The following is a 15,101-nucleotide window of genomic DNA, read 5'->3' on the forward strand; positions in this document are numbered from 1 at the left end:
GGTCATTGATGAGGGGAAGGTGGTCCACACAGCCTACCTGGACCTCGCAAAAGCCTTCGATACAATACCCCAATCGGGCATTATAGATAAGCTCACCAGCTTAAATATAACCCCCTATGTCACTAGATGCGTTGCAAACTGGCTCAAGGACATGGTTAGAATTGCTGGAGCCATGTCAGACTCCAAACCAGTTACAAGTGGCTTCCCACAAGGCTCAGTCTTGGGACCTCTCTTGTTCGGTATATATTTCTCAGAGGTACAGGCCAACACGGAAGGACTGTGGCTGACCAAGTTCGGAGATGACTGCAAACTAGGCGCCATAATCGACTCTCCAGCCGAAACAAGCATCTTACAAAAGGGCCTCATAGAAACAGACAACTGGTGCCAGAGCCATGGCCTCAAGCTAAACGCCAAAAAGTGTATAGTCATCCCCTTTGGCAAAAACAAAGTGCCCACAAATTACCACATAGGTGGTAATTCATTAAGTACGGAAGAAGTAATTAGGGACCTGGGGACCCAAGTTGATAGCAATCTCTCATTTGAAAACCACGTGGCCAAAGTGGTTAGAAAAACATTTTATATAGCCCACCTAATCATGAAGGAATTCACATCTAGATCAGGGGAGGTCATCGTGCCTCTTTACTCATCCCTCATCAGGCCCATAATTGAGTACAATGCCCCTTTTGGGATGTACCTTACCAGACACCTGCAGCAACTGGAAAGACCCCAAAAGTACCTCACCAAGAGGATCAAAGGGCTGAAACAGATGCCTTATGCTGCCCGGTTAAAGAAACTCCAGCTCTACTCAGTGGCATACCGCCTGCTCAGAGGCGATCTGTGCCTGACGTATAAAGCCATGTCCAACCCGGAATTAATGGACATGCTGCACCTCAAAAAATCCAAATCCCATCAAGCTACGTGCTCGAGAGACTTGAACCTCAGCACTGAAATAAATAGGACATGCTGGAGGGACAGATTCATAACCCAGAGGCTCCCTTCACTCTGGAATAAAATCCCAGTCCAGGTTAGGCAGAGTCTCTCATTGACTCTCTTCAAGAGGAATCTTGGTGAGTGGATGGGAGATCATAAGTTTACCCCGGGTATCACTGTTAGACAGAGGCACAGTATACTAACCTCGAAAAAGGGCACAGCAAAATTCATTTAAAATGTGTGGCGAAAGCCAAACACACACTGGCTAGGCTTATAAATGCCCTAGGGCAGATAGCCTAGTATGAACCTGGAACCCCCATCAAACTTCAGACCTGTTAAGAACTTTGCTAAGGCCAATTACCTCAAACTAAGTTACAGATTATTAAACTTCCAAGCCCCTCCGAACCCAGATGACACTGAGGCTTATTCTGAGTTTTACACAAAAGCACTGTACAACCACATTCACAGCTGCATAGAGGAGGCAGTACTTATCCGAGTCAATCCTATGATTATTAGCAAAAATAAAATACCCTGGTGGACCCCTAACATAAACAGGCTATTCAACAAAAGGAATAAAGTCATCTCCATCGCCAAGAAGGAACAGACAAAAGAGAGCAAAAAGACACTCACCAGTCTAAATAAGCAAATTAGAGATCTGACCAAATCTGCCAAAGCAAGCTATAAGGTAAAGGCAGTCTCCCAGGTAAAAGATAACCATTAAGGCTTCTTTTAATTATGTTCATAACCTCAGGGGAAACACTGCGCAATGTGCCGAGTAAATCATGAACATTAACACTTATACCTAGCATTAAACTATAGCAAACCCTGTGGGCCAACAAGTTCAGTTGAAACTTCTCCCCCATCACCTCTTACCACACTCAAAGAAATACCTGCAACCATCCCCCTAACACTCATTACAAGGGAACAGGTCCTTAGTGCACTTATTCAAGCTAAAAACACAGCCTCCATGAGTTCCAACAACATTCCAGAATGCTTTTATAGCTTGAAACAGAATTTATCAGGGCAGTTACAAACACCGTTTAACCACAGCCCCTGGACAGACTTTGTCCCAGAGGAATGGACAACTGCAATACTCATTCCTCTGCACAAAGGGGGCCCATATCAGACCAAAGAAACTACAGACACTAAGCTTGACCAGTCTTACCTGTAAGGCCATGGAGAGAATTATCATGGACCTCATCAATAACGACATACGAACTCTACAAACACTGGACCAGACCCAACTTGGTTATGTCAAAGAAGGTCTTGCCTGCTCAATCTGGTGGATTTCTTCGAGAAAGTCATCAGGGCCATGGATGAGGGTAAGACGGTACACACTACTAACTTAGACCTGGCCAAAACTTTCAAAACAATACCCCACTCAGGGATCATAGATAAACTTACTGAATTAGGCATAAGCCCCATAATTGTTAGACATTCAGCCAACTGGCTCCCTGACAGGACACATGTATACATAGGTGAAGCCACTTTGGATAAAAAAACTGTTACTAGCAGTATCCCACAGGGCTCAGTGTGAGGACCTCGCCTGTTTGGTATATACTTCTTTGAGGTGAAGGCCAATGTCAGGGCCTCTGGTTCAACAAGTTCGCCAATGACTGTAAGCTAGGAGCAATCATTGAATCCCCAAATGATGTTGCTACAAACAGGCCAAAAAATGACTGGTGCCAAAACCATGGTCTAAGACTAAATGCTAAAAAATGTGTAATCATACCCTTTGGTAAATCAGATATCCCTGCATATTGTAATATTGATAGCACACCCCTAAAAGTAGACCCAGTGGTGAGAGACCTAGGAACACAGCTAGATTGTAACCTAAACATTGACCACCAGGTAGCTATGACAGTGAAGAAATCCTTCTGTACAGCTCAAAGTATAACTAAATTCATGGGATCAAGATTAAAGGAAGTCATAGTGCCATTGTACTCAACCTTCATCAGGCCCATAATCGAGTACAATGCTCCCTTCTGCATATACCTAACCAGGCACTTACACCAACTGGAGCGTCCCCAGAGGTTTCTCACTAAAATAATACAAAGTGTAAGATACTTGTCTTATGCAGACTCACTAAAGGCCCTACACCTTTACTCTGTCTCATATCGTTTATTGAGACGTGACTTATGCCTGACCTACAAGGCATTCTCTGATCCAGCACTGATGAAAATGTTACATATTCACAAGAACAACTATACGAGGGTTACACATTCCATGGACCTGAAACTCATTTGTGACTAACAGAACTTGCTGGAGACAGATTCATATCCCAAAGGCTACCTCATCTATGAAACAAACTTTACATTTTCGTAAAATAAAGCTCACCCCTTACTAACTTCAAAAAGAATTTGGATAAATGGATGGGGAACCATAAATGAATTCCCAGGGTACTTCCCATGTCCCTTATTGATGAGGAAGTCTGTAAAATGACTCGGGGCTCCAACAACCTACGACCCACTACCCTGGTAATTCCACTAGATGTGTCCTTGCTCTAACCCTGACTAAAGCCTCATCTACTTCCATATCCCTGCAAGTTTTTATTCACAGCAACCTACCTCTTACACTAAAAGGGTTGAAAAGAGAAACTGTTAACATCTTTGCAGATTATCTGTACATAGCTGCTCCTATAGGTTTGAAAACAGAAACTGTAAAATATTTGTATATATTTCAGAATATAAACTGTATTCTTCATAGGCTTGAAATGTGAGACTGTAACTTGTATGTTAATACAATATGTTTGTACATATAAATAAGCCAAGGTAACCTGGGAAGGCGAAGCAATAAAGCTCTTGGACAGCATACTTAACACCAAGTTTATTTACAGATTAAAAATACCATCAAGATAAAGAAATTTTTTAATGAAATATTTTAATTTCATTAATTTTTTAACATACTGCAGTTTTAAGGTATGAATTCTAGAACATTTCTTATGTATTTTATACATTTTAGGCATTTCTCATGCATCTCATGTAATTTTTATATATATATTTTTTAAGATATGAATAAAGATGGCTTAGGGGATGTTTATTTCGTTTTTTTATTATACATTTTATCAATCGTTTGTTTTGACCACAAGGTGGAGCTAGAGGATAGCAGTATAGTGAAAACAGTATTAAAAGGTTTTTAGAGTATTTGCTATTTTACATTGGATTTAAGATCTTTTCATATGCCTTTTATAACATAGTTTTTAGTTTTCTTTATCTTGATGGTATTTTTAATCACACCAATATCTGGATCATGCTTTTAGTATATAATAGTGAGATGTGTGCTCTTTTAAATGGCATAACAACATGTGATTTTCTGTTTCTTAAAAGAATTAAGTAACAAATCATTTGTTCTGTATTGTGATATGGAACAGTAGTATAAAGACGGACATTGTGTTTACCAGCTCACATCTGAGGAAGTATTGAAATGAAAATGAAGTGCTGACGTTAATGTAGCTTTTTATGGTGTTTTCTTTAAATAAACTCTGGTGTTATTAAGTATGCTATCCAACAGCTTTATTGCTTCACCTTCCCAGGTTACCTTGGCTTATTTCTTAGTTACGGTTTGGTGACCTTGTGGATTTTTTTTTGTAAATGTTTGTAAATATACTGTAACTTGATTTGTCTTTATCTGTAAGTTTGGAGATTTTCAACCCGGGCCTCCGCTGAAAATGGACATGTATCCAGTCGGACTATCCTGGTCAACAAATAAACAAATAATAATAAAATGTGGGATGGGATAGTAAGATATAATATTGTCATGTCCTGGGTATTAATGGCTAGGATTGCAAAGGCTTTTGTGCTATTAGACTAGTAACCACCTATGAACCTAAGAAAGTGGTTTTAAAAAAGTAAATATACTTAGCATAAAAAAACACAACATACCAACATTTTACCAGGCTGAGGAGTGGTAATTCATCACTGTCACAAAGCAGAACATCCCTGAGGCTCCAATAGCAGAATAAGTTATTTCTTACATTTATTTCATTGAATTGCACTTTTTAACGCTTATAGCTATGCTATGCAGCTAATGTAGAGGGTGGCCTAGTGGTTAAGGTGTTTGCCTGACAAACACAAGATACAGGGTTTGAATCTCACAGGGGATAACTGGCTAGGCTTAAAATGGCTCGCAAGAGCAGTTAGCCTAGTACTAACCTATGAACCTATGTACTACATTTTGAACTTTTTTAAAACGTTTTGTTACTGCTCCACTGCATTTTGTACTGTTTTGTACTGTTTATTAACTGTATTTTCATTGCTAGTGTTCCATTACTGTAATCACATTATTATTGAATTAACTGTAAACTGCTTTTTCATACAGAGTTGTATTTTCTGTTTGTGAGTGCTCTATCTGTGCTTTTCTGTGCATTTTTTGTGAGGTTTCTGTGCTCTAGTCAGGTAGCATAGTCTGGATAGAGCCCTGCTGTTATCCAGGTCTGGTTGTTTTGCTTGTTGAATTTCCTGTGTTTCTGGCAGCCATCTTCTGCTGGTAGTGTCTTGTCTTCACTGTTAGTGAGAGTAACAGGGCTGCCTGACCTTCTCTAGCATGAGTGATTGGTTGAAAGAGCGGGGACTAGCAGGACTGGGTAGTAATTCGAGCTTCTAGATATTCTTCCATCTTTTCTGGTATTTAAACCCTGTGTTTGCAGGGTGTTGCACTTGTTTACTCATCATGCACTGCAGCTGTGCCGTTTTATCCCACTGTGAGGTATCTCAGTTGCATTTTTTCCCATACCAGCACTCCTGTGTAACTGTCACCCTCCCTTGAAACTGTGATTTTATCCATCCCTACTCACAGCTATAGGTACTCTATTCTGATGGTACCCACTCTACCATCCTTTACCTCTCTTCCAAAGATTCTGACAACCATGGACTGACAATTTCCTGTGGTTTCATAGGTTCGTAGGTGTGTACTAGGCTAATGGCCCTGGGGTCTTTAAAAGCCTAACCCATAAGATTACCCTGACATCGTGACACCTGACCTTAGTTCCCAGTGCCTCTGTTGAGTAGAGCCACTGGAGTGATCCCTGGGGTGAATTTCCTATTTCCCATCACTTATCAAGATTTCTGTTGTATGAGGAAGTCAAGAATGTCAGAAAAGTATGTAAGAGTGGTACAGGATATGTACGAGGGCAGAGTGACAGTGGTGAGGTCTGCAATAGGACTGACAGATGCATTCAAGGTGGAGGAGGGATTAGATCAAGGATCAGCTCTGAGCCCTTTCGTATTTGCAATGGTGGCAGGTTGACAGAGACAAGATCAGACAGGAGTCCCCATGGACTGTGATGCTTGTGGATGACATTATGATCTGTAGCGAAAGTAGGGAACAGGTAGAGGAGACCCTGGAGAAGTGGAGGTATGCTCTAGAGAGGAGAGGAATGAAGGTCAGCTGGACTAAGACAGAATATGTGTGAGAATGACAGGGAGGACAGAGGAATGGTGAGGATGCAGGGAGTAGAGGTGGCAAAGGTGGATGAGTTTAAATTCTTGGGATCAACAGTTCAGAGTAATGGTGAGTGGGAAGAGAGGTGAATAAGAGAGTGCAGGCAGGGTGGAATGGGTGGAGAAGAGTGTCAGGAGTGATTTGTGATAAATGGAATCCAGTAAGAGTGAAATGGAAGGTCTACAAGATGGCAGTGAGATGGAAGGTCTACAAGATGGTAGTGAGACCAGCTATGTTAAATAGATTGGAGACAGTGGCACTGACAAAAAGACAGGAGTCAGAGCTGGAGGTGGCAGAGTTAAAGATGCTAAGATTTGCATTGGGTGTGATGAGGATGGACAGGATTATAAATAAGTATATTAGAAGGTCAGCTCAGGTTGGACTGTTTGAAGACAAAGCAGAGGTGTGAGATTGCATTGGTTTGGACATGTGCTGAGGAGGGATGCTGGGGTATATTGGGAAAAGGATGCTAAGGATGGAGCTGCCAGGTAAAAGGAAAAGAGGAAGGCCTAAGATAAGGTTTATGGATGTGGTGAGAGAGGACATGCAGGTGGTTGGTGTGACAGAGCAAGATGCAGAGGACAGGAAGAAATGGAAACAGATGATCCGCTGTGGCGACCCCTAACAGCAGCAGCCAACAGAAGAAGAAGTAGATGAGAAAAGAAGTGCACTCTGCTAGCAACGATCCCTCAGTCCCTGCTAAATATGGTAGTACAGATTAACCATTGGGAATTCAGGATACAAGTATACAACAATCTGAGGATGCAAAACGTGTAGAAAAACAGAAAAAGAGAAGTTCAGAATGAATGAAAAGAAAGTGATTAATGTCTATAATGCAGGGCCAATGCATACTAACCAAGTGATACTACTTTATGTTTCAACCAGATTACAGGGAATGATAACTTTGCTCAATCACAAAACATTCTGTCAACAAAAAATGGCAAATTTTCCAACAAAGAATGTATTAAAAAAGAGGCAAGGGACAGGCTAAAGGGAAGACATCTAAATTGAACCTGAATGATTTAAGAAATATTTTTGTAAAAAAAGGAGAAAGACTGAAGATGAAAACATGCCTCAGCTGTGGAAGCACAAAGGTGGAAAAACGAGAACTGCATGCTTGCAAAGGAAGTAAGTAGTGAAAACAGATCTTCCTCACCACTAGTCTTCCTCACCACTAGTCTTATTATTCTATTGCATAGCCCTCAACCTCTTAGCACAAAAAATCCAGGCAAAGCCAAAATAATGGGGGGGGGGGGGACAAATTTTAAATATTGCTCTTAGAAACTTAGGAAGTTGCCAGAATAAAAAGGTCTTATGTTATCACGCATTTTCTGAAGGATATGAAGTCTGAAACTCAAATGGCCATAATTGTTTAGTGAATTCAGTCATCAATGATTTGCCACAAACATCCAGAAATCACAAATTTTATGAGGAACAGAACAAAAATATGAGGCAAAAATCTGGACAGTTGAGAGGTATGCTGGGCATTCATCTATACTATTAACATATCAAGACTCTGGATAAATATAGGGTGATAGAGGGTGGGCATCCATTACAGACTTCTGCACAGCCCAGGTTTAGTGATGGGTTTGGGATTATATGAGGAGGGTCTTTGTATGTGCTGGTCATTAATCAAATCTGGGAATGATCTTTGGGTGAGAGAAAGTGACCCAGGCTTGGGATGAACTAAAGGTGGGGGGGCTCACAGTGAGCTTAGAGAGCCAGATAGTGAGCAATAGCCTGCTGCACAGATGGCTCTGGTTTGCAGATGAATGCAGATGACACATGGGTCTTTTGAGGCAAAGTCAGGACTTCACCTCCTGCACCATGGACTGAGGTCATATGGATCACAGTTTGATTCTCAGATGCAACATTTGCAAAATTTGTGGGCTGAACATGTCAATTAACCTTACTAAAGCTCCAAGGTAACCCTGAAAAGAACAAGTGAGACCAGTGGGTCAAATCTGGTTAACTACAGATAGACAAACAGATTCAAAATCAATAAACTTCACAGCACATTAGTTTTTCAGAAAATGACAAAAATATTACAGCAAAATCCCCAAATCATTTTAATTAGTTGTCATTGTAATGACACTTTTACTAAGACATGCGTTTGGAGCATTTCTCCCCGGGCCTCCACTGAAAATTGGATTTGTTTCAAGTTGAACTTTTCCAGTAAACAAATGTTAAATAAAATACATTTTGTAATATTAAACATGCCCCCAAAATAAGGGCAGCACCTCTGGCAGACGCTTACCTACAGAAATCATATTCTCAAAGTTTAGCACCATCACTTCTCTGTACAAATCTTTCTCTTCTTTACTCAGTATCTTCCACTCCTCACTTGAAAACTTCACAGCAACATCTTCAAGGTCTTCTGGCACCTGGAAACACAGACAATGTGTGCGCTTAGTCTTTATCTCACTATACAGATAAAAGCTTAGTCTTTATCTCACTATACAGATAAAATGGGTAAAAACACTTCAGACGTGTGTGTCTCCCTGGACGTGCCCAACGGTTGCTCTACCTTAACCCGTTTTGCCCATATGTGTACTGAGGAAAGAACGAGGCAATCCAGGGCTATACAAGAGTCCTACAGCCATCCTAAAACCATCCTACAATTATTCGTACTAGGGGACCCTTAGTAGCCTTCAGGTTCAGAAGAGTGGCCTTCCCCTCTATCAGATGTGCTGACTTCCATGGACAGTGTGAAGGCATGCAATGGGATGCTGCGAGGGGATTGCCCACTTCTGTGGTAACCCTTCCTCATCCGTGTGCAATCCACACAGCTACCCAACAGCCAATCACTGATGGTCTCCAGTCTCACTACTGGCAAAACTGGGAAACATCCTGCCTCCTCAGCACACACACACCCCCAGACATTAGCCTCTTCATTCCTCTGCTTCCCCATTCCACCTCCAGCATTAATTGAACCAGAGTCACCTGGGTGACAGGGGACGTTATCCCTCTGTGCAAATGGAGCTGGCTGTGTTTCAACACAAATGTAAAAGGACGTGATGGCTGCACTATGTGCTGATTTGCCAGCTTGAATTAATTAATTCATCCATTTTTCCTAACTAGAAAGTAAGAAAGAGACAGAAATTTCAGGAGTGGGTTAGCGGCCACAATGACTGTTTATTACAAGGAGTCTGCAAAAATGTGCTTCTTATTGATATGAAACATTGCAGAGACATGACAGCAGACAGGGTGTAAACAAAAAAGAGCTGCAAAACCAAGTTCCTGTAATCGTGAATACCAAACCAAACAAAACAAAATCTTTCTTTCAAGTGTGCAGGGTCCTTCATGTGTAATTCTGCCGTGCATAATCTCTGATCTTTAGCTCCATAAAAAAATGTATCAAATTAAAATGTGTCAAGGACCCCATGTAATCATATACTGAATAGACTCATGGTGTCTGAGACCCATCAGTACTACAGGCTGCTGGGCCTCACTCATTCGGCCTCACATCAGGACTGCCCGCTAACACAACAAGTCTCTTCAGGAAATTTGATTCATTGTCACATTTAAAAAAAAAATAATTAATTTTTTTTTACCTTATCAGAACTATGTATATCAGTTCCCAGTATTGTTAAGACTAACCTCTTCTATTTGGCTACCCAGCTAAAAATGCAGTAAATTACTACTTCCTACCTAAACTGTAATGCTAACATCATATTTTTATTACATTGTAGAATAGCAACCTGGACATCAGTCTTTTGCATCCCCAACTTTGGAGTCCTATCCTTCCACAGAAATCATTTTGCTGCAATCATGGTCTATCCACTCCCAGCAAAATAACACAATGTAAAGGTCTATATTACATAGTCGAAGTATGACAGCTTCAAATGTGATATGGTCAAAACCATAAGTTCGAAGTCGTCATACTTCAATTGGGAAAAAGAAAATAAAGACAAAAAGAACATACCTGAGGGTTGTAAGCAGGGAGGCAAGCCCCCCTGCACCCCACACCCCGTGCTCTTTAAATATACCAACTCCGGGGTCATGCTACAGTGCAGTAAAGGAAATTTTCCCTTTACTGCACTGTAGGGCGACCTCGGAGTTGGTATATTTAAAGAGCGGGGGGTGTGGGGGTGCAGGGGGGCTTGCCCCCCTCCATATAACCTTTTTTCTTTTTTTTTTTTTTTTTTATACAGTCAAAGTTCTGTAATTTTGGACATATGTATTCGTACATATGGTAGTCAAAGTTACAGAACTTCGCCTATGTAATATAGACCTCAATGTACTACATCTATCTTGTGACTCTGTATAAAACAATCTGAGTGACCCATGACAAGTGACCTACACAGCAGCAGGCGAACCTTCCTTCTCACACACAAAAAAGCAACACACACTCATCCTGTTTACTTAATCTGCTGCCTCCTTTAAGTGTGTCTTTTTGCAGAATTTTCACTGCATATTAAGCAAGTGATCAGTGCTGGAGTCCCCCAGGGTCATTGTAGATCTGAGGTAGTGATACAAATGGGAAGTAATGGCTATTTACGCTGTTATGAATAACACCTACAGATGGTAAACCCATCTACAGTTCAAGTCACTGTCTGTGTGAAATGGCCTGTATGGATTTTCTTTAGGTATTCTGATTTCCTTTCAGCTGCCAGAAATGCGCTTGACTGGCTTTTACCCTTATCCTTGTGACCAAGATTGTGGTTGAAAAGGGTTTAAAATGGGCCATTTCACTTACCCGGTTAACAATGTTCAGTTGTTTAGTGTTCAATGCCATTATATCAAACTCAAAGCTTTGAAAGGCCTTTAAAAAGAGTTTGCCATCATACATATATGGTCAAATATGTATTATTATTTTTACTTTTGTATATAATTAATGCGGAGCTTTTCTCCCCGGGCCTCCAGTGAAAATGGGCTCTTTATAGGGCCAGTGGACTTTCCTGGTTAACAAATGCAATAAATATATAAATAAATAAATACTCTCCCAACTATCCAAACATTGTTTAAAAGAGGTATCTGCATCTAGTATTTTAATCCTTAATGGGACCGAGTTCCACAACCACCCACCCCTACAGTGAAATGAGTTTTTCAAGACATTAGTTTTGCTAATTTTTATATCCAACAAATTATTTAATCATTTCTTGTCAATAAGTGGTCCCTTTTAGGAATTAGCACTATAAATATCATCATTATACACGCTTTTGCAGATGATAACGAAGTCTCCCCTAAATAATCTGTAATTCACAGTACAAAGAGACAATATCTCCAACTATTTTTATATTCTAATAGTCTCAAACCTCTAATCTACCTGGTAAAATCTTTGTACTGTCTCAACACTACTTAACTGGGTGTTATACATACAAATAGCCTCCCCATGTTCAGTAACTGGTCTAAGAACTGATTTATAAATAGGAAGCAGGACCTTTTTATCTCTACAACAACAGTTGTAAGCATATCCTTAATCTCATAATAACATCTCTGAATTTCCAAAAATTATTGCCAGTTTTAATACCAAAAAACCCTGCTGACATCTACTTCTGTCAAATCTACATTTTTCATTGTGCATGAGTAACATTGATTACCATTTCCAAAATGCATAAATCTTGTGTTTTTTAATGTTAAACTCTGTGGAACTTGATGCTGCCCAGGAATAGAGTATATTCAAATACCCTTTAATCACACATTGATCCTTAACGTTTCTCATTATAGAATCCAATTTGCAGTCATCAGCATATTTACTTAGCCAGATATTATTTGCCAAAGGAAAACAACATATAAATACAGTACATCAAATAGTATAGGGCTAATACTGATCCTCGGAGGACTCCAGAACTATCACTTTCTCATCTGAGGTAATATTACCAATTCTCACCCTAGTCTTTCTATAATTTAAACAGATTTTTACCCATATTACCATGTAACCATTTATGTTGCACTCTGTCATCAGTGATAATATTACAGACTGCTGTCCTGAATCAAAAGTATTGGCCAAGCACAAATCACACCAATAGATAGCCCAGTGTCCAAAGTGTCCCAGGCAGATTGATAGCAATACAACAAATTAGTTAAGAAAGAGTGACCAGAAAAATTGTTAAAACTGAAAACAATTCATATTTTTCTTGTCTAACCTAGCTTCCAGAATCACAGGTCAGATTTAGTGATCTGTTAACAGCTAATTACTATCACTTTTTGTTACCAGATTTAAATAATATTTAAAACAGGCTCGCAGCTAGATATTGATGTATGTGGCCCAGTTCTCCATTCTGCAAAATATGTAATTATTCCTTCTGTAGACAAGTATCCCGGATATAACCTGCAAGGCTTTATACAGCAACTTAACTGACCACAAGTGCTATCAAAGTATTCTGATAAGTAACACAGTAGATAGATCTCCCAAACCAAAACATTCCTTACTCTCTTTTAGGTCTGCAGCTGGACAGATGGCTCTGGTTAGAAGCATAAACAGCTGCTAGCTTTCAGAGTATGGGAAGTGAATTTACATCAAAAGATGAAAGATTAATAACAGCAGATCAAGATAGTGAACTTTGTACATGTTGGTAAATAAAGTATATAGAAAAGGTAGGAGATACAAACTAATGTAGGGATTGTAGTACGGAACTAGAAAGAATTGCACAACTTGTTGCTGGGTGTGATATATTCATAGATGAGGGTTACTATACTGAAAGGAGCAACAATGTAGAATTAGTTATGGGACTGTAGAATTGCTACAAGATACAGGTAGCTGAAAACTCTGGAAACATGAACCGCAAAGAATTACCGAAAATGAAGAAGTAATATTCATTATGAGATAATCCAATACCAGCAGTCAATTACTTAATAGCTTAATTTAGTGATTATAGTTTATTATCTATAAAAGTTATAAAACACCAGGATATGCAAGCATAAACTACAGCAGTGAGGAATCAAGACACCCAGAAAGTAGGAGCTGCAGATGTAATTAAAAAAATCTTTCAACTGCACTTAAATACTACACAAGGCAGATAACTGCATATGAACTATATAAGGCAATTCTGGGTAAATGGTGGGTACTGAGATGAGCACCCTGATAAACATCAAAGACTGAAGCAATATTAATTTTATAAATTTTAATAATTCTCTTCTTAGGAATGGGACCCATTCCTATCAGGGTATTAGAAACTCTAACATTTGGAGAAATACAATGACTGAAGTCTGACAAGGTGATCTAGGTACCTAGTGAGGCTGCCCCACAATCACCGTCAGTGCCACAAGGGCCTGAAACACAGTCAGTACTAGTATGACTCAGCCTATCTGTGGCTGTTTTGGGATACCACAGGATGAGTTTTAAAATGAGCTGAAGACGGAGAGATATGGTCTGCCAGGCTCAACTACCACTGCAATCCTGAGCAAGGTAAGTACTTTAATAAATAACACAGAAGAACACATCTTACTTTATAAGAATTTTATTTTTCTTTACAATAAAAAGGCAGTAGCTATAATCCATACTGTTGTAATTTCCCAAACTAATGGCACAAGCTCTCCCTTCTGTATAAGAATCATAATTTTCACATGGGTGTCTGCTGTACATCTGAAAACAGTCAGTAACTGCTGGTCTTAGAACTGTAAGAAAGTAAGTTCCAAGAGACATATAAACTTGGACTTTGGACTAAGATTTTTTTACCACCTAACCCTAGTGATATAATACGTAGCATACTTTTATGCTAAACTAGAATCAAAAGCGTAAAGGTAAAAAAAAAATAGATATGCTGGAGAAATTAGCAACCCAGAAACTGGTAAACTCTCTACCTACACTACAGCTTTTTTCAGATCACAGAGTAATAAAAAAAAAAAGAAAAAAAAAAGAAAAGGCAGTAGTCATATGTTTCTGTTGCATTTTCAGTTCTTACATTGCAGCTATAAGAAAATTATGTTGCATGTATACATAAATACCAGCAAGCATGGCTACTGAATCAGAAACTGACTTCTAACACACCAATAGCAGAGTTCTGTGTGTTTATTTTCTGTCTTAGCACACAGACAAAAACAGATCTTATTCACAGAGAACTATTTTAGTTAATTCTAGCTTTGTGATCCTGATTCTATTCCAGTGACATAAAATGAAACATTTGTGAACATGACTACACTACATTTTACAGCTTGTGGTTAGAAAAACAGATTTTTTTTTTATTATAAGATTCAGTCTTGTCTGTTCCTTCTCCCCAACAACACAAACAGTACTTTTCATGTTCACACACCCTGTTGCAGTTCAGAGATTAAAATAAGCTCAGAAGTGCTTACCTCCAGCTTCATGATTGTTTCACCCTTTAGTTGTACAAATCAAACTGTTCAGGAACTCACATCAGTCATGTAGGAAAATAAAAGACTGAAACCCTAGCAACAATGGATAACCTCACAAATCAGATCACTTTTATAATAATCCAACAAAGCCACCACCATTATTTTCCTCCACTTCCTGTCCGTCTCTAAACTGGCCCCCCATATTATGATAATAAATTAATTAATATTCATGAGATAACTACAGGAAGGAGGAGTTCACACAACATTGGTATGGATGCTTAGTTTCAGTGTATGAATTGTTATGTATGCATTGAAGGCCAGTATCGGTTACATTCATTCAAATTTTCCTTCAGCCTCTGATTTCTGTGTTTTGTTTTTGCACACTGCCTTATGACTTTTCAGAACTTTCTAGGCACATTTTCATTTTTCTACCAAGATACCATATGAACTTCAGCTTGAGTAGGTATCAGTTCACTGTTACAATTTAAATGTAG

At 39.4% G+C, this 15,101-nt stretch overlaps 1 protein-coding gene across 1 annotated transcript in view; it reads right to left on the reverse strand.

Moving 5' to 3' along the window:
* Positions 1-14,777, reverse strand: part of LOC122798716 (zinc finger protein 883-like) — a 122,707-nt gene extending 107,930 nt beyond the window's left edge. Inside the window, exons 1-2 of the mRNA XM_044067812.1 lie at positions 14,608-14,777; positions 8,627-8,753 (exon numbers count right to left, since the gene is read on the reverse strand). Of these exons, the coding sequence (XP_043923747.1) occupies positions 8,627-8,753; positions 14,608-14,619 (139 nt within the window). The 5' untranslated portion in view covers positions 14,620-14,777. The remainder of the gene's footprint in view (positions 1-8,626; positions 8,754-14,607) is intronic.
* Positions 14,778-15,101: the final 324 nt, after the last annotated feature.

The sequence above is a fragment of the Protopterus annectens genome, chromosome 3.part1 (assembly GCF_019279795.1).
Source record: "Protopterus annectens isolate FY-2018-M chromosome 3.part1, PAN1.0, whole genome shotgun sequence".
NCBI classification, from domain to species: Eukaryota; Metazoa; Chordata; order Ceratodontiformes; family Protopteridae; genus Protopterus; species Protopterus annectens.